Raw genomic sequence first — 25321 nt, 5'->3', positions numbered from 1 at the left:
GAAGGACCAAAGCTAGAATTTATCTGACACACAGTATTTTATAATTGCACTTGTCATTTCGCAATGCTACTATTTCATTGAACTTATACAGCAATACCTTTTTTTTAAATAAAAATATCACGATTAATTTTATGAAAAACCTTTGTGTATGTAATAATAAATAAATAAATAATTAATAATTCATGGCTGAAAACTCAAAGCCACTTAAATATAAAAGCCATATAAAATACAGAACTTATCATTTACAAATGTACAACTATATCATTGTAAGCTATTATGAGAACCTCCTACTGATGTGCGTGTAGCGAACAATGTTACAGGAATTCTGAAAAATAATATAGAATATTGTTCATTTATTATTCATTCGCAGACTTTTTGCGGCACGATGAGCAAGCGAGCTGTAGCTCTGGTAAGGTGCGTGCGTGGGGACCTAGCAGCATGCTGGCGGTAATCGCTGAAAATCCAGCCTGGATTGACCTTAAATGGGTCATTGCAATGGCTTGCATGTGCAATTTTTAAATTTTATTGTTTAATATACTCTAAGCTAAAATACTAATATAATATTGCAGGAATTCTAATATATATTTTCATAATTTTATTTTTCTTTGAAGTTGAGCTACAACCTTCACTGTACAGTGCGCAAATCAATACAGTAAACTGAATTGCGAGCTTGGCTTGAGTTCCTATCAACTTGGCAGATGTTCTAGTCGTCTCTGTAATGTATGAATGCTTAGAGAAAATCTGGCAGATCATGCCTCACTGTTCTTCTAAATTATACTAGCAAAAACCGTACACGTAAACAGGTCTTCTCTTTAAAAGTAGATGAATATAATTACACCTATATGTTTTTCTTTAATAACAGCTATGCCGGTCGGTCGTAACGTGATGTTATATGTAACTATAGTTATTCTCAATATATAAACTATCCACTACTTTGTTTTTTTTTATAACATAGGGGGCAAACGGGCAGGAGGCTCATGTGATGTTAAGTGTTACCGCCGCTCAAGGACACTCAATGCCAGAGGGCTCGCGAGTGCGTTGCCGGCATTTTAAGAATTTGTACGCTCTTTTCTTGAAGGACCCTAAGTCGAATTGGTTCGGAAATACTTCAGTGGGCAGCTGGTTCCACATAGCGGTGGTGCGCGGCAAAAATTGCCTTGAAAAACGCTCAGTCGTGGAACGGCGGACGTCGAGGTGATACGGGTGGAATTTTGTATTCTGCCTCGACGTCCGATGATGAAACTCTGCTGCAGGTATTAATCCGAACAACTTCTCTGAACACTCTCCATGGTAAATGCGGTAGAAGATGCAGAGTGACCCCACATCTCTACGCAACGCCAAAGGATCGAGCCGCTCGGAGAGGGATTGGTCATCGACGATTCGAACCGCTCTTCGTTGGATATGGTCAAGTGGAAGGAGCTGGTACTGGGAGTCCTCGCCCAGAGGTGAGAACAGTATTTCATGTGGGACCGAATTTGCGCTTTATAGAATTGCAAGCGGTGGCCCGGAGTGAAATACCGTCTCGCCTTGCGGAACACACCAAGCTTTTTGGAGGCTAATTTAGCCTTTCCGTCCAAATGACCGCGAAACTGAACGTCGTTCGATATGTCAACGCCAAGTATTCCGATGCTGGCTGTGGCTTCAAGAAGAGTGTTTTCGAAAAGAGGAGTAGCGACAAAGGGTATTTTTTTCGCGGACAACGCGCAAACTTGTGTCTTCTTGGGGTTAAATTGGACTAGGTTTAGTCTACCCCAGTCCGAGATCCCACGTAGTAGAGTTTCGACTTCAGACACAAGTTTGTTTCGGTACTCATCGACAACGGCCCGAGAAATACCTGCCCGGCCAGTGTAAAGAGCTGTCGTCCGCATAGCAATGAATGTTGCGAAGTTGCAACATGTCATTGATATGCAGAAGAAACAGCCTTGTGGGACCCCAGCATTCACGGGTTTAAGGTCGGAACATGCTCCGTCGACGACGAACTTGATGCTCCGATCGGCCAGAAAGCTGGAGATCCAGTCGCATAATTTCTCGGGAAACCCGTAGGCTGGGAGCTTCGAGAGCAGTGCTTTGTGCCACACCCGATCGAAGGCTTTCGCTATATTCAAACTAACCGCTATCGCCTCCCCCTTGGACTCAATTTCCTCTGCCCATCTATATGTAAGGTATACTAGAAGGTCACCAGCCGAACGACCACGACGAAAGCCGTACTGATAATCGCTAATCAGCGGGTGGCCCTCTAGATACCTGAAGAGCTGACCATTAATAATGTATTCCATTATTTTGGAGAACAAGGAGGTTATAGCTATTGGACGATAGTTGCAAGGATCAGAGCGATCGCCTTTTTTAGGGATCGGATGTATCGAAGCGGTCTTCCAGCATTGCGGGACAGTGCCGAGCGAGTACAGGTACCGGAATAGGCGCGTCAGGACCGGAGCCAACTCAGGAGCACAAGTACGCAGCACAATTGAAGGGATACTTATGAATGTCCAAGGAAGATAGTGCCTTGCAAACAGCACGTTGCCGGATTGTGATTTCCGGCATTGAATAATCACACCGCGAAATCGTCGGTGGTGATCCCCATCGGTGATCCAAAGTCGAGTTGGACGCGAAGAGACAGCCCAAGAGGTCGGCCTTCTCCTTCGCAGTGTGGGCGAGCGAGTCATCCTCCCTGTGCAGCGGTGGAATGGATGGCTGACAAAAATTCCCTTGTACAGCTTTGGCGAGAGACCAGAAGGCTCGAGTCCCCGAAGGGAGTTGGGCCAATCTCTCGCCAAATCTGGCGATGTGCTCTGACTTTACCTTAGCGATTTCCCGTTTGAAGGACCTGGAGGCTGAGTTATATGCTTTTTTATGTTCGCTGGTATTGGCATCACGAGATATCGCCGCTTCCGCCCATGCATTAAAGCATTCTCGCTTTCGACGCGATGCCGCCTTGCAAGAACGCTTAAACCAGTGTTGTGACTTGCCACCGATCGGCACCGCAGAAAATTGAATAAAGAGTTCCATGCCCTGCAGAACCACTTCGGCGACAGAGGCAGCGACGGAATCTGGAGCTTCCGACGAAAAGCACATAGGCCCCCAAGGGTAGGACGCAAAGAAAGACCGCATCCCATCCCAATCTGCTGACCGATAGTGCCAAATACGGCGACAACCCGAAAAATGGGGCCGAGGAGGGCGCGTAGTAGGCACAGTACTCCGGACCACACAATGATCCGATGAACCCAATGGCGGGTCGACAGAGACTTGATAGGTCTCCGGATGTGAGGTCCAACAAAGAGGGTTTATGACCATCCACATCTGGTATTCGCGTAATCGCAGGGACCATTTGTGACAGGTCGTAAGCTAAAGCAAAGTCGTGAAAGGATCTTCCCGCGTGATCGGTGGTTTCCGAGCCGAGCCAATCGGCATGGTGAGCGTTATAATCGCCAAGTATCACGATTTCAGCGGTAGGAACCCCTTCGAGCAGGGAATCTGTAGCCATTTGGATGTGCTCAATGAGTCGCTCAGTTTCGGTATTTCCGCTATGGGACCTATACAGGCATGCGTAGAATCGCGGATGGTCATCGCAGTCTACGCGCAGTCAGAGGCTAGATAGGTCCCTTCCTTCAAGCGACCCGAGGCGACGAGAACAGATATCCTCTCTGACGTACACGCAAACTCCCGCCCGCGGCACAAATGAATGTTCAAATTTGTACCCTGGGTAGGAGAGGTAGGAAGTATCAGCCGGGGAGGATATCTGAGTCTCAGTAAGGAAGAATCAAGGCCGGCTTCGCAGTTTCGAGGTGAAAGTGAACCGCGTTGTTTATCTATTTAAGATTATAAATCTGTGTCTTGTCTCACACAGTTTCATATTATGACATTTATAAAAACTGTCAACTCCTTTATATTTTCTTACAATAAAAATCAACAAGGCCTTTTTTACTATTTATATTTATACATAAGAATTAGATTGAATATTTTTAATAAACCAACCTACAACAACTATACAGTTTTATATACTATATATATAGATATCTCTCAGAATATTTTTCCTATCTGGAGGTAAAACCTACTTTGCAAAACTCGACAAAAAGTTCCAACACCACCTGTTAACAGTCACGTTTGGTTTGTTAATTATTATGTAAACGTTCCCTTCCACGAATACTTAATGAAACCCTTCGAAACCGTTAAATAAACTCCCACCTAATACCCAAAGACATTTCTCGTTAGAATACATAAATTATACCATCCTATGTTCATCCCAAAGCCTCCGTTCCCGACACAATGACACGTGTTACATCAAAACATCCAATAGGTCGGGAGAGCTTCGTCGAACTGTTTGGCAATATTTGGCCTAAGTATGTGGAGATAAGGTTGATAATCGAATGTGTGAGAGATGAGACGTTGTATCGATCGGACTGAAGCGTCCTTCACCTCGTGCCCTTTCAGACTGTTTTGGACGGACCGCGCTTGCTCCGGACGTTATCGGCAGGTAAATAGTATAGGCCGGCTGATGATGAAACAATAGGAACTTCTTACTTTTAATACAACTATTTTAATATTATCTTACTAAGTACGTACCCTACGTATGTGTCGTTAATCGTTACTTTTTTTCCAAAATATCGAACATTATAAGTGAAATTACTTAAAATATAAAAAGTCAATCCCATATTTTTGTACTTAGTAAAGAATCTAAATTTCAGTTCCATTTAAGTATTCCAATTTTGTCAAACCACGATTTACTATGAATACCTAGGACATAATACTGGCATAAGACTTGCCAAAAAACATTTCAATTATTAACTTACAAATCTCAATGCAATTCCAAATAACCAATACTACTACGCTAATCGTCGTCTCAGAGAGGATGACATAACAATTTGGGACATAGACGGTAGGAATGACCTAAATAAGGGGCCTTTTAGTACAGTATATTACTCCCTCGACATCAAACTACTTTTGAACAGTTTTATTATAGTTCTCAAATACCTATATAAATATGATTTAACCATTTTGAAGCTACAGCGATAAGATCTTATCTAGACTATGTCAAGAAATACGCAGCGTATAGCGATAGACGTCAGCAATTTTCCGCCCAACCTAAACAATACTTTATTTAGACGTCAATCGATTCTGGCCTTGGGAGACGTCGCTGTCTTACATTGGCATCATGATGACCTACTATTTACGACCACTTTATAAAAGTAAAGCCCAATGAGCACCAGTCTGTTGAGAATTAATACAAGCTCATATTTCGATCAAATTGTAACAAACTTTTTGGAATTCGCCTATTAAGAAAATATTGTATTATTATTGTATAAACGGCCAGAGGCATTTTGTATCTTCTTTAACATTGTTTCTCATAATTTATTGTTGCATCATCACAACGCCCATTGGTAAATTTATTATTTAACACTATACGTTGTATTTAAAAACAACTACGCCGGCTAAACGCTTTCAAGCGATCTCTTTCAGCCAAATACCACAAAAAATATTATAGGTAGAATTTTGTTGTGATCCGCAGACTTATAGACTTTATACACCACGGTGCGGTAATCAAACGGTATTTCTGGTAAGGCCTAACCTAACCTAACCACATGCTGGATGTAATCGCTGAAAAGCTGGATTGAATACAGCACTTGTTAGACTCATGGACGCAAGGAAGGATGCAGAGGATGCTGGGAATAGCAATTCCACTTTCTACACCTAAATAACCTTTTACCTATGTATAACGTTAAATGACTGATTATACTTATGTGGGTTGTTAGAATTCCCGTTAGACAAATGGTTATTACTAACGACAAATGTTTACTTTGACGCGTTACCATATAAAAATAATGCAATTGTTACAATGCACACAAATACAAAATTTTACATATTTTTAAAAATAATTACTAAATACGTAGACGTACAGACCACCCATTATTTACCTGAAACAAGCAAAACAGCATTTAATTAAAGTAACAAAATAGAACTGAAAACGAAATAACGAATGAGGGATTTTAATAAATGAAACATGAAAAAGCTTTTTCCTTCGAAAGCATTTTCCCGCAAAAGTAAAAATACAACCGTACAATAATTGATCTATCGCGTGACGAATGTCACCTATATAAACAATTATATATTTACACACAGGTTAATGCACTGCACACCTGTAATTATTGTACATGAAAATGTCGAAGCAATTAACATAACCTCAAATACACAATAATCAAGATTTTTAAAACGATATATACGCATATCCTTCGGCAGTTGTAGATGAGTACCGGTACGTGGAGTCTCGGACTGAGGTCGACTAAACCTAGTCCAATTTAACCCCAAGAAGACACAAGTTTGCGCGTTTTCTGCGAAAAAAACACCCTTTGTCGCTACTCCTCTTTTCGAAGACACTCTTCTTAAAGCCACAGACAGCATCGGAATACTTGGCGTTGATACATCGAACGATGTTCAGTTTCGCGGTCATTTGGAGGGAAAGGCTAAATTAGCCTCCAAAAAGCTTGGTGTGCTCAGCAAAACGACAGTACTTCACTCCGGGCCATCACTTGCAACTCTATAAAGCGCAAATTCGGTCCCACATGAAATACTGTTCTCACCTCTGGGCGAGGACTCCCAGTACCAGCTCCTTCCACTTGACCGAATTCTACGAAGAGCGTTTCGAATCCTCGCGACGACGAGCAATTCCTCTCCAAGTGGCTTGATCCTTTGGCGTTGGGTCGAGATGTGGTGTCACTCTGTCTATCTTTTACCGCATTTACCATGGATAGTGTTCAAAGGAATTGTTTGGATTAGTAACTGCAGATAAGTTTCATCATCGGACGTCGAGACAGAATACGAAATTCTACCCTCGACGTCCTCGTATCACCTCGACGTCCACCGTGACAACTGAACGTTTATCAAGGTAGTTTTTGCCGCGCACCACCGCTATGTGGAACCAGCTGCCTTCTGAAGTATTTCCGAACCAATTCGACTTAGGGTCTTTCCCTGTTTTTTGAATTAAAAGATTTCAAATTAAATATTGTCCAGACCTTATTAATACTAGAGTATTTTTTATTATACATTGGAAATATCTACCTAAATTAAGCTGTTTACATAAATAGTATTTATTTATAACAAATAACATTGAGTTATCGGTGTGTAAGCGACGCGACGATCATAGTAACAATTCAAATACGTCAATATATTTCGCGCGTACTGATAACGTTGATAACAGTTTTGTTCATTTTAGCACTGATACATAGCGTAGGAGTCGAAAAAGAACAATTTTGCTAACATTCAAGGAATCTTTTTCTCTTTAAGAACTTTAAAATTATTTTAGGAGCTCATTGTAAATATAAATACAAATATATATGTGACGTTGGAACTCATCCGAGGTAAGCGACGACGACTTTACGTCATAATGAAAAACGTTCTTTTTGCTACTTCTTTCGAAAGCTCAATAGTAAATCTATTAACTAAACCCGTTTTTAACTTAATATACTCTAAAGAATTGAAAATATAAAGCTTTAAGCTCAAACTTGGTCAACCAGCCCCGGTCTCACCTACTAATATTTATTTTTAGATAAATAATGAAATTAGTCGTCTCATAAATAAATTTTAAAATGTTCTTCTAACATAAAACAGATTGTTTCTTTATTATTGCTGTAATTTGTTTCTATTATTCAATAGATACTTAGTGATTTAGCGTAGCGATTACACAGCACTAAACTAAAACCGGATTTCGCTCTTCAGCTCTCAATATAGAGTTAGACGTACAACCACGAGATCCGTTAAACCCGATCACGTGTCTATCACGTCGCTCGTGAATTTAAATAGGGACCTTGCGAATTATCACGGATAAAAATATTTTGAAATACTATTTTTTTCAACTAGTTGTACGATCTAGGTGTATATATATAAGTGAATTTAATAGCATTATCGGTGTAGGTATTTTTGTGTCGTTCTATCGAAATAGTAGTATGTTTTGTTACTGAAGAATATAATACATATTATTATTAAAATTACTACATATTTATTAAAGTCTCAGTAAAAAATCAAAATATATTCTATTCGAAATGACTACCTTTGGCTTTAATACAGGCCTTTAATCCGTTTGGCTACGAATCTATGGATTTACAAACTGTTTCCAAGGGAAATTTCGCCACTGCTTGCTGCAAAGCTTTTCTAAGACTCAGTGTCGCCGTGTCATTTAGAGAAGGCCATGTCCTCTAAAACTGACCATAATTTGAATTCTAGAGGTTTGTGGTCTGGGTTAGATTAGGGCCAGTCTTCAGCTCTTATAAAGTCCGGAACGTTGGTTTCAAGCCAGGCTTGTGTAGTTCGTGCCTTGTGACCAGGTACAGAATCCTGCTGGAATGTGCATGGCATATTTTTTTAAAGTGTATTGCTGAGAGGTTTCACAACATGATCCTAGACTGTATCTTGATACACTTTGTCTGAAGATTTCACTCCTTTTTACAAAAATGTAGTTTTGTGACTCCTTGATAAGAGACGCCCCACCAAACCATCACTGACACAGAATGATAACTATGTTGTACACTTCCAACCACTTGAGCAGCTTCTTTAGAACTGTAACTGAACGTACACTTTATCATTTTGCTCATTGTAGTGTTCTTCAATCCAGAAAATTGTTTCATGTAAAGAGGATATTTCTGTGCTTTCCACCTGCGTATTGCGACAAAAGGCGTTTTGATCGATCTAGTCTCTTTACTTGTAAATATTGATTTAGGGCATATCCTGAATATCGACGATAAGCTTCAGGTCTTGTTTTATGATACGCGACAGAGTCCTAGCGGTAATCTTCATTTCTCGGGATAATATTTTTTTGCTTCCTAATGGGGTTTCGACGAATTCAGGCTTTAACAGCCTTTGTAGCTGTAAGTACGAATTTAAATAATTTGAAATTAAGATTGGATTTTATTTTTACTCGATATTAACCACTTGCGTACAACAATAGAATATAATACTGAAATGTTAATTGCTATGAAACGAATGAATGCAATGTAATTGTTGAAAAGAGTACGTACGCCTGGCTATACTTTAGCTAACCGCCTCGCATATAAAACTAAGAAAGCCCGAGTGGACAAAGCGTACAACTTTGGCTCGTACAAGAATAGTAATAAATAAAAATACCTGCCACAGGAGATCTATAAGCGCTAGTGTCTGATATTATGAAAAGTCAATCTAGCCGAAATCATATTCACTTTTATTAAAGTGCAAAAAGTTGCATTGTTTTGTCAGCTGTCCAGGTAAATTAAAATAACAAAAATACCCTCCAAGCATCCCATTGCCAACTTTTTGGCAACGCCTTGTCACTAAATATACTCCGGCTGAATGAATGACATAAGTTTCATCTTGACTCAGTAGTCACACTTGATACTCGGTCGCGAAGATATAGCGTAACTAGATTTTTTTTCTGTACAGCAACGTTTTAATAAAAACCTCAATTTAAATAGTGTTTTTGCTAATGTTAAAGTAATTATTTTCAAGATTCTCTAATACATTTGATGTTTGTCAATACCTACGTTATGTTTACTACACAACTGTAAAAAATCACGGTTTTTCATTCACAGCAATACGTTAAATATTATGGTTCTTATTGTAATATTGTGTTATTATTTTCAGCTACCTTAAGAATGTTGAGTAACCATTATTAGGGACATTTTATTGCTAAACATTCTTCATTGTATATTTAAAGAACTTGCATCGCAACTCCTTCCTTCAATTAATTAAATTGTTTATTTATTCAATCAAATTAAAAAAACAATCGATTCTCTAACAACTCTACACGTGGTGTATTAAGTGTGCACGAAAGTCGTGAAAATATACACTAAATAACATTTATTAGAGCACGCTCAGTCTGAAATGCACGTTTTCAATTACAATAGCTAAACGAAAACAAAAATGATGCAGGCTCAAACAGAGATAAATACATTTATTAATTCAATTATTTTATTATATTTAATTAAGTCTGTACGAAATCCCTATCACAACACATATCACTACTCAGGTTATAGTCGAAATAAAAATTTGTTCAAGCCATTTTAATGAAAATCTTTAACTATAAACAAAGTAATAAGAAAATATATATTAATATAAACAAATTCACAAATTACGACTGGTAATAGAGCCTAGAGGTAAGTTAAGTTTTTTATTTTACTAAAAAAATCTCCCTATATTTGCGACGAGTCAAACAAACCTCTTTGTATAAGAAATCAAATATCTTTTTCACAGAAAACCACAAAGCCTTGCTGTTAGCAAAGTGCAGAGTGAGAACTTTAGAAATTATTTCTTATTACTAGTCACATAAGATCGACTGTTGTATAAATAGGCAAATAGACCTGCGGACCGACCGCCGCGCCTGTTTGTGGAATTCAATATGATTTCATTACCTTTATTTGACTGTCTGAGTCGCAGGTACCTACTGCAAATTCTATCCTAATATTTTTCGATACCACATCCATTTGATTCCATTTGATTTGAATTTAAAAAAAAATACAGTTTGAGGAATCCGTGTTATTCAAAAATCGAGTTAAATGGGGTTGTATTAGAAATTAAAAACGAAAGTGAAACGATAATTTTCTGTTCACCAAACATTATCAAACACTGCCACGAACTTGTTAAACTAGTTCTTAGTACAAAACAACATAATTAAAAGTGTAAAAATATAGCAGATTATACTGTATTCCAATCGAGTAAGGCTGTATCTGGCGTGTGCCTCTTAATGAACTAATAAACATTCGAACAGCCATAAAAATAGGTTTACCGTCAAAACAAACGTTTTCGCGAGTTGCGCCAAAACATAAAGCGTGGGACAAATGAACCAAAAATTCCAAGTTCTATGGACGAGTACTAGGAGTCTCTGCCTCGGTTTGCAGACAAAGATCAATCAAGACCGTATCATTTGATTTTTGGGAATAAAACGTGCCGATTTTCACATGTTAGCCTTCACTGTACGAGTGAGCACATGGGGCTCAGCTTTATAAAAGAAGTACGACTACGCTTAGCCTAGGCTCGAGTAGTTTACTCGTATATACCTGAAGTACTCAGTCACTACTAAAATTGTATATTTCTGTCCAAGCACCACTTCATGTCACACGTGAAAAAACCGCGTAAAATGAATATCAGAGCAATCCTTTACATTTTAACGTGAGGTCAGTGACTGGGGAGACGCAACGACGCCGGGTTGCCATACATGTATAACGTACGCACACGAACGAACTCGTTTAAGTTATTTGAATTTGTACGACGAGATAGAACTCTGTTTCTCGAGCGTAATATCCTATAAAATATCTTATAGTAATATTTCTATCGTGAAATATGAGGTATACCCACAATTCAAAAGAACACTTCAACCTGATTGTATAAGCTTATTTATTAAGTTTTAATCTGTTTAGTAATTGTACGGCAACTTGTTTCGCAAGTGAAAGCAATCTTTATAGATTTTGTGACTAGTGGCCCAAGTGTACATTTGTAAATATTTCCTACTTAGTTAGTTTCATTAATTAATGTGTTTTATTAATATATTTACACTCCTATTTCTATACAAAAGGTTCTCATTTAAATCAAATGGCAGTTTAAGTACAACAGAAAATGCTGACGTGGCAAAAAATTTAAACACAAATTAAAGTAAACTTTCGTGATTCGCAGTTTTATTAAAACGGCTCGAATAGAAACTTCTAGAGGAAATCAATGAAAAGCGATCGCCTGACGATCGTGAATGCAGACATTTCCAAAGGCTCACAGCCGTGTGAAATAAAACCATTCGTCCACTAATGAGTTTCCGCCATCATTAAGACTGAAAACCACTGAACGAGCAGTGCCAAGTCTCAACACCGAAAAGTCAACGCCCAAAACTTGTATGGACATATTGGCAAAGTGCATTGGCGTGGCCTAGATTACTGCAATTCACTTATTATTACACTCTTTTAGTTCCGATTTTGAATAAACGATAATTTTGAGTGCCTGCATCACATAGGTCTAAAACATATAACGAAGATGTAAACATTCATGTAAAAGTGTTATTGGAGCAGCTTCCATGGTATTTGACATTTTCCTAATCCTCACGTTTCAATCCCTATCTTACCTAATCAAGACTTTTCTTGAGAAAAATGGGCTCAAAAACGTTTTTGGAGGGACTTCAATGATGATTGAACTATTGATACAAATACAATATTATAACATATAAATCTTATTAAGAATGTTTTATTAACATTAACAACGGCAGTTTTGTAGTATTTTAATAGAATGGCATCAAAACAAGCGCGATAGCCACAAAAAAATATACATTTTGTTCAAACATAACCCAGCATCACTTGTGTCAATAAGTTAGTTACGAATACTTTTGGTAGATGGCTCCAATAGATACGTAAAACATGCCAGTTGGCGTGACGAAAAATTTGTTAATTTGCTCGATAGTAACCAGATACACGATGTTTACACGAAATTTTAGCGTTTTTCACGTCTCGCCGCATCGTCATCCAAACGAATCAAGTCTACAAAATGAAGACATGCTCCAACGATTAACCACTATGGGGACAGTTATTTTGAGTTTAATATCCTTTGAGGTACTTGCCACGCTATCGACTTACAGAGGAACTTTGATCTTATTGCATTGAGACAGGTTTGGTATTAAATCGCGTTTGTCTCGGTTGGCAACAGTTATCACTGCGTTCTCAGACATTTGGACGGTTTGTTGGTACTTTTTGCGCAATGAAACGGGTTGAAAGCCACGTCGTATACGGAATCTTGGTGGTCGACTTTGTGTTTACATTTGGTCATGTTCACTGTTCAAAGCATGGACTGAGAATGTTGTCGACGTATGTCAAGACCTTTTTTTACTCAGATTTAGACAATACACTTTAAAAATATAAAAATCACAACTTTCCATTAGTATCTTAGATCTAAGAATGAAGAGTAATCAACTTATTTTTTTACAAATTGTTGTTTTCTTTCGATAATTTAAAAATAACCAAGGAAAAAAACTACTTGACGAAATGTTATATTTAATTAGAATTTAATAGAACCATTTCAAAATGTCTATTAAGTGTCACTTTCGTCTGCATTTAAATTAAACCAAAAATAAAATGCAATACAAACAAATTAATTGAATTGTACATTAATTTCGTCAATAAAATCAATATTTTCCTCTACCCGTAAAACCTTGAACTCATAAATTGATAAACCAGTTACTGTCACACATTTTCCGGTCCCAACTCTATATTTAGCAGTTATTGTTTCGTTACATAAGTTGCTGTAGATTTACGATTCTTTTTATTAAAATTTCAATAATCGTCTATTTTAAATGTAGATAAAATTCTTTCATTATTTTGGTAACATTCAACCGATATTGAATTCTCTGCAGGTATATAATAATATATATTATATGATAAAACGGCATAACAACAATCTTATCACTGAAAATACTGAATGCGATAATCAATACAATCAATCTTTACTACATAAAGATTTAATTTTTCGTAGTATACTGAACTGATGTGAAAAATTAGTAATACAGTAATCCCCCCTATAACGCGGTACACCTATAACGCGCAGATTTCTCAACTTATATTTTCTGTAGTGTGAAATTTATCAAGTCAAGTTCATAATTAGTTTTGCGTACCTTTACATATTGCAATTGTTTCGTTTTTGAATTGTAAAAAAAAAGGTTTTACTAGAATACTCCTACAACGCGATTTCTTATAACGCGGTCAGAGTGTATCGCGTTATAGGGGGAGTTACTGTATGTAATTATAATAACATGAAAATGCATTGGCATGTATTGACCACATGCCAAATAGCCACTTAAAATACTTCCTGTATTAGTAGGACGTAAAACACGTCATCAATGTAACCAAATTACAAAGGTTTTATAAGATTAACGCTTATCTTCCGCTTTTACTTTCTAAAAGAAGAAACGGTGACCTTTAATTTTTTAACAGCATTTTAATATTATGCGTGAGTTTTATCTTCAGTGCCAGCCTAAAAGGCAGTGGACTAAACAACTTTCCGAAGCATAAATTAGACAAGAAGATACCTTTTTCTCAGTGACTAATATCACAAAGTGACAAATGCTATTTGCAAGAGCGTTACTGCTTCGTCATGTACCACAGAGAGCGGGGGCTATATATTTGTGTTGTATAAATAGACAACATCAGTCGTTTGTCACACCGTCTCTCTCTCGGCCGTATAATTAGAATGGCTTACATGTTATTAATAGTTCAGTGCGGTGTAAACAACGACACTCATGTGATAGGAATGTCTGATCTAGGTGTCCTTTGATTTCGCAAACCTGCAACATGATGCAGCCATGACGTAATGTAAAATACGATGTTCTCAACTGGTATTTGTCAGGGAGTAAACCCAGAAAGTTCTATAGAGCCATTTAAAAATTAATTCATGCTATTTTTATATTGACTATTATACTACGATGCAAAGTACTCGTTCGCAGACAATATCAGCACACAATTATAATTCACAGACCAAAACTAAAGTATAAATGGACGGAAGGCAGGCCATAAAAACATACATTCGTAATTATAGCGGATCTGACGGCTACGATCTGCCTGGAAATGTATTATAACTAGAAACCCCTTTTCTATTATTAATAAATTTATAAGTCCGAGGTGGAAATGCATTTACGGGACCTCCTGTGCCTGAAAGTAGCAAGGGTATGTGGATATACCCACATCAGAATCTATGCTATGCAGAGCTGCGTGAGCAATACCCACTAAAACCATTTGGGGTAATAATTGATTTAATTTTATAAACTAGAAGAAAATCAATTACACCAAGAGCATGGACAAATTTTATAATTTAAAGAACCATTACGTTTTGTAGTAATATGTATATTGTAAGGTTGGAAAATCAACATATATTGATGCAATAATAGATTATATAGTGAGACGGCGACAAAGCTTGGCCTAGATTATAAAAACGGAACGCTGTTGCACCTACGAGACAATGCCTCGGTATTTGTTGATATGAGCCGGCCGGCGCCGCTCTGTAAACTGTCCTAAAAATACTTCATACATTATTTATCTCTTCACGAAGCTAACACAAACTTATTGGACGACTTTAGCGCTCGACGGTTTAATGACATACATTTTCTTTATTAATTGAAATCTTATTATTCGGAGGTTAAAATTCAAATTCGTTTTTAAATAACTAATTTGTTGGTTCATAAAGAAACAATACGATATGCTTATAACATAAACATTCGTCATTTATCGATTTTGCGTTGACGATGATGGACTTTGTTTATCAACGCATCAGTTGCGCAACACGCATCGCACTAGTGTTGACTGGCCTTTTACACGCACCTCCATCATGAAACAAACGCGGCTCATTACTTTAATTAAAATATCATTTAATTATCTGCAACATGAAAGTTATTATTTGCAAAGAAAAACTACTCCTTAATAATAAAATAGTGTCAGTTTTCGTCACCATTACAAATATAATATTTTGAATAACTATCGCATTTAATCAGGCAATTATGGATCAAATACACTAGACTAGGAAGCATTATTTAGACGTTACAAAACATATATACGCATACACAGACTTGTAAACATGCTCAATGTAAGCCTTACAGTGTATAGGTTAAATAGTACAATTTATCAATGAAATAGGTCGCTGTGCGCAGATATTTACAAGCTTCGCCTTCCGCCTATTGAAAATCGATACTCAATCATAAATCCACTGAACCTTAATACTTTAATATCGTTTGCTTAAAATTGCTCCAAATTAGTTTATATCATAAATAGCTCGCTTATGGTATATACCTTGAGGACAATTCCAGATTTCGAAACCAGGGGAAAAAACAAGATAAATGCAAATAACTTAACAGCCTAAAAACGTAAACACTATTACCGGAACAAAGCATGTTGTTTCAGTGAAAGTCTGTGATTCACCAGAAAGATATTTAATGCCAATATCGAAGTAATGAAATCGCAGCCACATCATCTATTACAATTCGTGGAACGTTTATTGTGACTAATTATAATAATCAGCCTTATTTCGACTGGCTTTCAATACGCTAAAATACTACAATCATGCGTAGATAGGTGACGTGCTTTTTCCGTTTATCTAAATCTAAAATCATTAATCGCATATATTTTCGAAAGTTAGAAAAACTCCCCAAGATGACATAATGTAAAAAACTGTTACAATTTCTTCAAGTTAAATAATAGGTAAATCTGGCTAACCTGACGTGACGTATATAAGTGTGAAAATCAAATCAATCGTTTCACACATACGTGTGTAATTATGGCGGTCTTTTCTTTAAAAAAAAATTTATACTAATTAAATAGGGAGATAACCAAACGGAATTTCCAATTGAAGCGTTCTTTATGGAAATATCGTCATCAATGCAAATAATGAATACAAAATAGTACTGTTAAAAGGATTATAGATTTATGCCATGCTTTGGAGTAAAATCTAAATCAACTGAAAATATAATAATTATGTCTAACTTATTAGATGTAGACACAATAAAAATACATGAAAGAATTTTGTTAATACTATCCTATTAGTAAGTACTATATTGTTGTTTGTATTAACAAAGAAAACGGATCAAATTTGTAATATTGTCTAGGAAACATATGTCACCGATACTAGGCAAAAAGAGTGCTATACCAAATATTTACAATATCTTGTATATATTAATCAATCAAGATATATATATATATTATCATCACATTAGGGTATTTTTTACCCTAGAGTGGTTTACCCCAATGTGGTATACAGCCACATTTCTGTTCTATTTTATTGTCCTTTAAAACAGAAACAATTAACATTTTACATGTTATTATCTAAGTATTATCTAGTAAGTGGTATAAACTGGCGTGTTAAAATAATATTAATATATTTTGCTTCTCATAGATGGCTGTAAGTGTTTATCAGAGTAAGCAGTTTCATATAAATAATGTATGAATATGACCTACTAAGCATTCAAGAAAACAACTTAAATGATACATAAAAAATGCTTATAATATGAAGCTAGTACTGCTTAGTAAAAGTCTTATTAGACTTTTATTTAGCTCCCAGGACAAATACTTTAAAATGTTTAATATATATTTTAAAGTGTACTGGGTATTGCATCATGCAAATAAATTACAAAGCATCCAAATTAACTGGTAGTTTACTATCGGAACATCAGAACTATATTTTTATTAAATGTTTAGTCTGAAGAAATATTCATATAACAGGAATTATGTATCTGTTTCACATTATCTTTAATAAATGTTGTTGGTATGTATGTAGTATTGGTAGAAATAACCACATTTCAAAGAACATATAATGTACCTTTAAAAAATACCTAAATATCATTATTGCATGTCTAAGAGGTATCGCCAACTTCCATAGTGACTGTAGATGAGGTCTTCTGTATTTGATTACAAGAAATTTATTGCTTTATGAAATAACCTTATGACCTCCAACATGCATTTAACAAACCATATTCTATAAATAGGCTAAATATTTATTTACTTTATAAAAATGGCAGACATTCAAGCAATTATTAAAAATTGATAAGTGTACCACAGTAAAAGTAACATACACATAACCGAAAATAAAAAAATTGAGATATTTCAAATGTGAACATCTGAAAATCACTACATATTGATAACATATTCATTATTATTTATCTAGTTTCCATATTATTATTAATGTACTTTTTAAGCAATGCAAAATAAAGGTACTAAACTAAAATGTGTTTACCTTCAAAGACACTACCTCCAAATTGGGCATATGCACTAGTGTAAACAAAGAAAAAAATTCAGGTGGGTAGGTATAAACAATAACACTTTGTTTACAAACAATGCTAATAAATAATGCGTAATCACGACCTCTAAGCTTATCTATAGAGTACTGACCTTTTTGGTAGCAACATCGCAGCGGCTCCCTTCCGCTGGAACACCCCATCCACCAACACGCCGTTCTTACTGTTACACGTCAGGTAGAACTCCGGGTGATCATAGAATAGTTCCAAATGACGCCGGGATATGAAACTGGAGTGACCCATATTCACATCGACCTGTCCTCGACTAGAATTTCTACCGATAACCACTTTCTTCTGCCGGATGAGATACTCAAAGTCGCGGCCATCTAGACGGGCGATTGCTATGGGAGCCGGCTCCTGAGCCCACTGTACCTTTGAGGGCGAAGGCGGCGCCTTTAGCGAGAGAAGCGCCCAGGCGTCGCTCTCTGAACTCCGTGAGATCTGAGTCTGAGCCATGTCAGGCGTGTACCGATATCACCAACGAACACACGCGGGGCGCGCACCCTCGCCGCGATAGCACATCACAATTTCACAGAACCGATGCCGCACCGTCACCCGGATATCCGGAACCTGCCGAATCGGTGTTCTCTCTACAGTTTGAGGTTACTGAAGGAACGCACATGCGCAAAGTTTCCAGTTGTGCGGTAAACAAGAATTATATAAATCACACCACCACGTGATAAAATTGTATACATATATCTAGTCCGGAAGCATGGATCGATATTGCACTATATCGCGAGATAGTCTTAGACCGAAATATTGACAATGTCGTTATTGCACAACAAAATTTTCGCAATAGGATCGAAATTAGATACTAAAGTAAACACGAGGCGAGAACAAAAATAACCAAAAACGTCAATTCGCCATACGCAGTTTACAAGCATAGAGCGCCATCTATTCCCAACAAACAAGTTTTCTGAATCGACATTTTAGTTTCGTTATACGCAGTTAAGTATTTTGTACTTTTACATGAATTTTACTTTTAATGAGACCCTATATAAATAATGACATGATTGCTAAGTTTTGTTTAATTTTATTCTTTCATAACTTGTTGTATTCTTTGTTTTTTTCTCACATAAAGCACTAGAGGACCAAAGAATTTAAAAATAGTACATTTAAATTTCTAGGAGATTAAAAAGACAAAAGTTTTGACACGAAATAGTGATAGTCGCAATTTTTAGGTCGATGGCTATTCTTATTAATTTCTTAGGTCCCTACTTAGTAATTCAATGATTATATTATACTGTAATGTAAGTAACGTTGTAAGGTTCATTTGAAAATTTAATACTTAATAAATAATAGACTCTCTGCATCTAATCCGACAGTGTTCGAGTAATCCTTAGTCAAGCTCCACCAGGCACCAACTCCACCGACACAACGTATACGGATAAATGTGGCGATATATTTCAAAAAAAATGCTGTTAAATTTGCGACAGTTGTAGCATGTGTTAGCATACGTGAGACGGGCATTACCCACCATTAGTTTATGGAATAGAGTAGAAGGCTTCTTGTAAGAAAAAGATTTTGCAGTCCTTATTTGAAAATTTCAGTTTTAACTTCATTTTACTGTTTCACACAACTTTTTAAAGTTTTCATTTGTTTATTTTATATTATTACATGAGTAGGAAGTTTGGCTATAAATAAATCAGTAGTCTTTTCAAGACTTATGAAATAATTCAATATAATAATAAAAGTATAAAATCATTGATTTCTTAAAAACCGTATACTTTGTAGACATCGTTAACACTCCAATAGAAATATTAGTTTATGTACTCAATACTCACAGAATAGCGAGATATTTTTACTCTATTGTCGTGGGTGCTTTTGTCAGATTATATTTTTGTAGCTTTTGGTTGTCAGTCGAATGTCTATTTTTGCAGAAAATTAAATCAAAAACTCAGAGTCAAGAATATATGTAAATTTTCTATTTTAACTCTAGAATCTATATCTTTTTTATTTATTTATATTTGGATTGTAGATTATTCAAATAATAATCCATCTTTCAAATTGTAAAGAGACCGGTCTACTTTATATTTACGTATTTATTATACAGACTCCGAGGAAACAGTATTAACAAGGTAAATATTCAAATTTTTGAAATTCAATTCCTTATAATTTTTAGTCACGGATACTGCTTACACGGTTTAATTTTAATAAGCAATGTTAATGCTATTTTATTAATCAACAGTAAAAAGGGCTCATTTAAAATAAAGCAGTCATAAAAATAAAATATATTAATCAGACTAGACATTTATCACTGGCTGTTGAAACTAATCATCAAGTTGGGTCAAACTTGCTACTCCCCGATTGATCCAATGTTTCTGTGGCACATCAGAACGTAATGTAATGTACATTACGAAGTTGCTTGAGTGACCAGTTGTAGCAAGAACTCCCTTTCTCTCGCTTGTCTTATAGATTGGACAGAAATATGAAGGGGGAGGATTAAAATCTGCTATAAGAGCTGGTTTGAACCAAATAATAGGGATTGTATCGAATAGAATTTTAGGATAGGACTCATCAAGTTGCATGTTCTCACGATTCCATCTGGCTCCTTCTAGAAATAGACCCTGAAAGAAGTCATAATGAAAATCCACTTTCTCATTTGAGAAATAATTTATTAAAATAGGTAAAAGCAACCAATTTCTTTTAACATTAAATACTGCATTTATATGTGGTCTGTCATATTATTATATTTGTAAAATAACCCTAAAGTGTGATATGCCCGAAAGACTCAATAAATTTTATACTTGTGCTTATTGTATATTATGAAATAAGGGGTTATATTTGTATACAAAATAAATTTATATTTTAAGCATAAAAGTACAAAATAAATAAATATTCAAGCGTGATCCTCAATTCTTAGTTTGGTGCACTTTGCATAAACCCACTCAGCACTCACCCATACAAATACACTGTGCGCCTGATGAGCCTTATCCATTTTAAATGGTTGCTTGTAAAATTAATTACAACTAAATTAAAGAACCTTCAGAATCTTCATAAAGCTAATAGCTTGTATGAACATCAACACAAAATGTTTTTGCCATTAACAGTAAATCTCTAATAGATTGAATGTCTAATTACCTTGCAATACACTCCAAAACTAGGTTCTTGCTCACACTCTGCTTCCATACTAGTTATGGTAAATTCAAAATGGACCTGGTCTATAGGAATATGATTATGCCTAGAATAATTCTGTAAAACACCAGTCAAGAATGACTGTGTGAAGTAGAACCCTGATATCCAAAATACTATAGGAGGCCCTTCATCTATCCAGTCTTGCAAGAACTTTAATCTGCAAAAAAAACATTGATACAGATAAAATATAGCTGCTTAATTTATTAAATAATGTCAATATTATAGTAAAAGAAAAAAGATGTACTAATCATTAAGAAAATTCTGATGAAACTTCTCTGATAATCAAACTCTACTGATTACTAATGTGGAAACTTATTTTACTTTATTATCATTACAGATGTCAGAACAAGTGCTTGATCAAAACACTTGGCCAAAAGAAGCAGAAGCCGCAATAAATGATATAAAAAAACATGTTAAAACTGCCTGTATATCTACTGCACTTAAAAACACCAATCAACGTGTGTATTTGAATTTGACGACTTTAGAAGACCTTAATTATTGCATTGAAATGTCTGCGGCAGGGTTCCGAGTAGTTGGACGAAAATATGATGACACAAGCCTTGCAACTATAGAAAATATGAACTATGAGACTCCATATGCCTTATTGAACAGTATAAGCCAGAAGTATAGAGAATCCTTTGGAGGAGAGCTCATGAATAAATTACTAGATTTAGCAAGGAAAACTGATGGTTGAAGACCTTTGTTACAGTTTTATGTTAAGCATTGCTTTATATATTTCCCTTGATAGAAAATTATCAAGACAATAGACTATGAGCTTGAACTGAACAACAAATATAATATGGAGCTTATCGAGGCATAGATCTATTAGAAAGAATAAAAATGACAGATTTCCTCTTTTAACTTAGTACTGCCAATAGGGTCTAAAACAATTTTAGTATAAATACAATTGTGGAAGAAACTATATTTTACAAATTTTATTATGTAGATCAAAAACTATATACTTTATGTGTCAGTTATTTATTCTTAAAATCATTTACTCTAATTAGTCAACCCAGGTTAAAGGAAGCTTTAATATTGCAGTTTATGTAGAAGCTTGTAAATCTCAATGTGTGATATGGTTGTTAATTTTGACATCACTATTAGTGCAATATCTTTACTAGTCTTAAGGGCAGACTGAGTACAAGTAGTTATTGAGATAATGTACACAGACACAAATGTTTTGATAGTAAAGTGATTTAATATTATCTAAGATTATGGTTTTTCATTTCATGTGTAAATGTTTCTTGCTAAGCTGAAGCATTTATAAATGAACAATCACACTTTTATAATACTTATATATGATCTACAAAGTATCGTCTTGTCTTTCATAAAATATTATAATTCTGTTCTTATTCAAAAATATGTAAAATTAAGAATAACTATAATCTAGGGCTTTTTGGGTGTTTTTCATCTACATGCAAATGTTTTATACGGTTTTATTATGTTGTATACCTTGAAAGAAAATCGGCGACGTATGAACCCAAGGGTTTCATAGAAGGATAGGATTTGGACATCCAAGCGTCAGGCACGATCCCTTTGACAAACGCATTGTTGCACTCCTCCAGTTCTGCACTCATTATGGCCAGACCCTGGGCTGCCATATACACGCCATGGAGTGTCCGTGCTACGACCGCCAAGAGACGATTGTATCGGATCAGTTCCTGTAAAATATGACCAACCATATATTCCAGGTACTTTACAAATTAAATTCTTATTTATATTTGTCAGTAAATTCCTCAAATCTGACATTAAATATATTTTTTTCCTAACTAGTACTTCATATGCATACAAAAAAGCTATAAAGCAAATAAAGGTTACCTGTTTAAGCACTGTATTCATACTATTATAGTACTGAACGGGGTATCTCTGTGAGACGTCGAAAACATCGTAGGGCGGGGGGAGTCTGGACTTCATGTCCCGGGTCAGCTCCACCACGCCCCCTCCCTCGCCCCCCTCACCTCCTCCACCTCCTGATGTTATGGACGTCTGGGTTAAGAGGCAACCGAATAGGAGCTGGGAAAGAAATGATTTCAATATACAATTTTGATTTCAAGTTGTATTTATTATCTATAATTAATTTATTATCCATTCCTGGAGGGTTGTTACGACCCGATCAATCTGTTAGTAGAAAGATATGGTTATACCAAAGGCCCAAAGAAGGTTATTGACTCTAAAGTAAATTGGCCCTCAAGAGTCGCAAATACCTCTTAGAGACGACGCCTCTGACTGAAACATTTTTTTTAAACAGAAAGAGAGAAGGAGCTAAGGAATAATTATTAAATTAATAAAGCGATCGCCATCTATTTCACACATCCCCATAATTTAAATTGAAACGGCAGGCAGGGCTGGCAAAATGCCACGAGCCCCCGACCCAACAGGGTAAAGATTACAAATTCATTGTAAATGTAAACAGGTTTCCTCACGTTTCCTTCACGCTAGCGAATAGATGATGAATGCATTGAGATATTATGTTCTATGGATGAATGCAAAACGCATTGAGCTAGCGTGGGGACTACAAACCATTCCCTCTCGCCTAAGAGAGGAGTTATTATTGTGGCATTAGTGGGACATATACAACGTGTAATTGAGTACGCTGAAAATCTCGAAGTTTATTAAAATTAAACGTGACGATTTTTACTGATAAGGCCCCATCAAAAGAAATTGCCACGGGCCCCAGATAGTTACGCCACTGCCTGTGCTACATAAAAAATATAAAATTTTCCGACTCGTCATATATTTAACTTAATCAGAACGACTCACGGCTGCAGTCTCCTTATTGTCCTTGGTAATGTCAGCGTTCTCGTGAAGACCAAACACTTCAGGCTTGGCGATCATTGGCAACGCACGAATGTGTTCCAACACACTATTGTAGTCCATACTGGCCGGCATACGATATTCTCCACTCGGAGAAAACGAGTAACTAGGGAGGATAAGAAATGCTTTGTTTTTATTAAAACATTACAGCAGTGTTTATCTAGTGGTATAAGCGCTCAACCCTGAGACTGTGCTCTCAAATCCCGACGGTTCACCAACAATGTTTTGCTATGAATGCAATTAAGCCTTACGTGTACGGTGAAGATGAGAGGAAACCCGCATGCATGTATTTGACCAAAAAAATGACGAATGAGATATTACCGTTCAAGTATTACGTAAGCAGATTTACTGCAAATTATCCCCCCCCCCCTCTCTTGTCAGCAAAATTAAGCAAAGCTCTAAATAATGATAGTATTAATGTTATGTTGCTATTCTCGAAAATACATTTCGTTTTCAAGCATAAACAATGTGTAATTATGTACTTTTTTACACATATAACGAATATGTGTAAAAAAGTACATAATTACTGTTGACGTAATCATTAAATAAAAAAATCAAAGACCCCGCCCCTACAGTGCTTACGTAATACTTGAACGGCCCCTAAGGTAACGATATAAAATGATCCATGACACTGATACAATGTGACTGTTACTTTATTATAATACGATATCATTAAAAACACAGCCTTAAGCGTTTTGCTTTGTATGTTTGTGAATATATTAGATATTAGCTCATTGTTTTTAATTGAACTCCAATCTGAAAGACAGCGTTATTTATGAAGGACAGTGCGACAAAAGTGAATTAACCAATTTACTCACTCAAGCTCCGCAGTAACATCTTCATTGTAGAAGAGAGAGAGCAGTGACATGATGAGTCTTCTATCCTTGTCATCTGTGACCCTTCCACCATAATTGCATTCACCCGCCAAGTAGTTCAACGCTTCTAGGGGCGTTTCCGCGTATTCCGTTAGGAACATCTAAAGTCAAATAAATACTTAAATTATATAAAGATCTACCCTTCAACCTCCATTACCTAAAAAAAGCATATCGGTTGAGCCTAACAAGGTAACTGTTAAAAGTTGCAAGAATAATTTTGATTAGATATAAACTGTCTAACTTGTACACGTTTTTATTACATATTTTCCAAAAATAAAACTACTATAACAAACAATTTGTCTGGTTAAAATACATTACAAACCTGTAACTGCATAATGCATATCCTCAGATCACTCTCATTAAACTCATACTGAATGTTCCATCCGAGAGGACCGAAGGCGCGTCTCTCTTGAACAATCGCGTGGAAGAAGCAAAGTGCGAACAAAAGTCTGCGCCATTCCTCAGTTCGAGGGCACGATATATAGAACTCAGGGTCACAAATGGGATCCGATATGTATGAACGGTAAATGTTGTTCTTTAGACCTTTGGGAGCCTCGTTTGTCATTTTCACACCTGCGTTATGGTATGGTTCTTATATATGGATATAATCACGAATTTTTTACACAAATTACATAACTCAATGAGATAATAATTAATAAAATACGGCCAATATTGCTTGATTTACATATACATATCTTAGGAGCATTTTAAAACAACTATTCTATTTTAAAATATAGGT

At 36.0% G+C, this 25321-nt stretch overlaps 2 protein-coding genes across 2 annotated transcripts in view; both read right to left on the bottom strand.

Annotated features, from left to right (window-relative positions):
* LOC123711671 (forkhead box protein K1) overlaps window positions 1-18659 on the bottom strand; it is a 31173-nt gene extending 12514 nt beyond the window's left edge. Inside the window, exon 1 of the mRNA XM_045664354.1 lies at window positions 17853-18659. Coding sequence (XP_045520310.1) covers window positions 17853-18214 — 362 coding nt within the window. The 5' untranslated portion in view covers window positions 18215-18659. The remainder of the gene's footprint in view (window positions 1-17852) is intronic.
* Window positions 18660-20015: 1356 nt separating this feature from the next.
* Window positions 20016-25321, bottom strand: part of LOC123711850 (dynein axonemal heavy chain 3) — a 55149-nt gene continuing 49843 nt past the window's right edge. Inside the window, exons 65-71 of the mRNA XM_045664688.1 lie at window positions 24905-25155; window positions 24526-24683; window positions 23654-23813; window positions 22712-22906; window positions 22346-22554; window positions 20840-21050; window positions 20016-20325 (exon numbers count right to left, since the gene is read on the bottom strand). Coding sequence (XP_045520644.1) covers window positions 20029-20325; window positions 20840-21050; window positions 22346-22554; window positions 22712-22906; window positions 23654-23813; window positions 24526-24683; window positions 24905-25155 — 1481 coding nt within the window. The 3' untranslated portion in view covers window positions 20016-20028. The remainder of the gene's footprint in view (window positions 20326-20839; window positions 21051-22345; window positions 22555-22711; window positions 22907-23653; window positions 23814-24525; window positions 24684-24904; window positions 25156-25321) is intronic.

This window comes from Pieris brassicae, chromosome 7 (assembly GCF_905147105.1).
Source record: "Pieris brassicae chromosome 7, ilPieBrab1.1, whole genome shotgun sequence".
NCBI classification, from domain to species: domain Eukaryota; kingdom Metazoa; phylum Arthropoda; class Insecta; order Lepidoptera; family Pieridae; genus Pieris; species Pieris brassicae.
The sequence above is the reverse complement of the archived record's forward strand: the minus strand, read 5'-3'. Positions and strand labels throughout refer to the sequence as shown.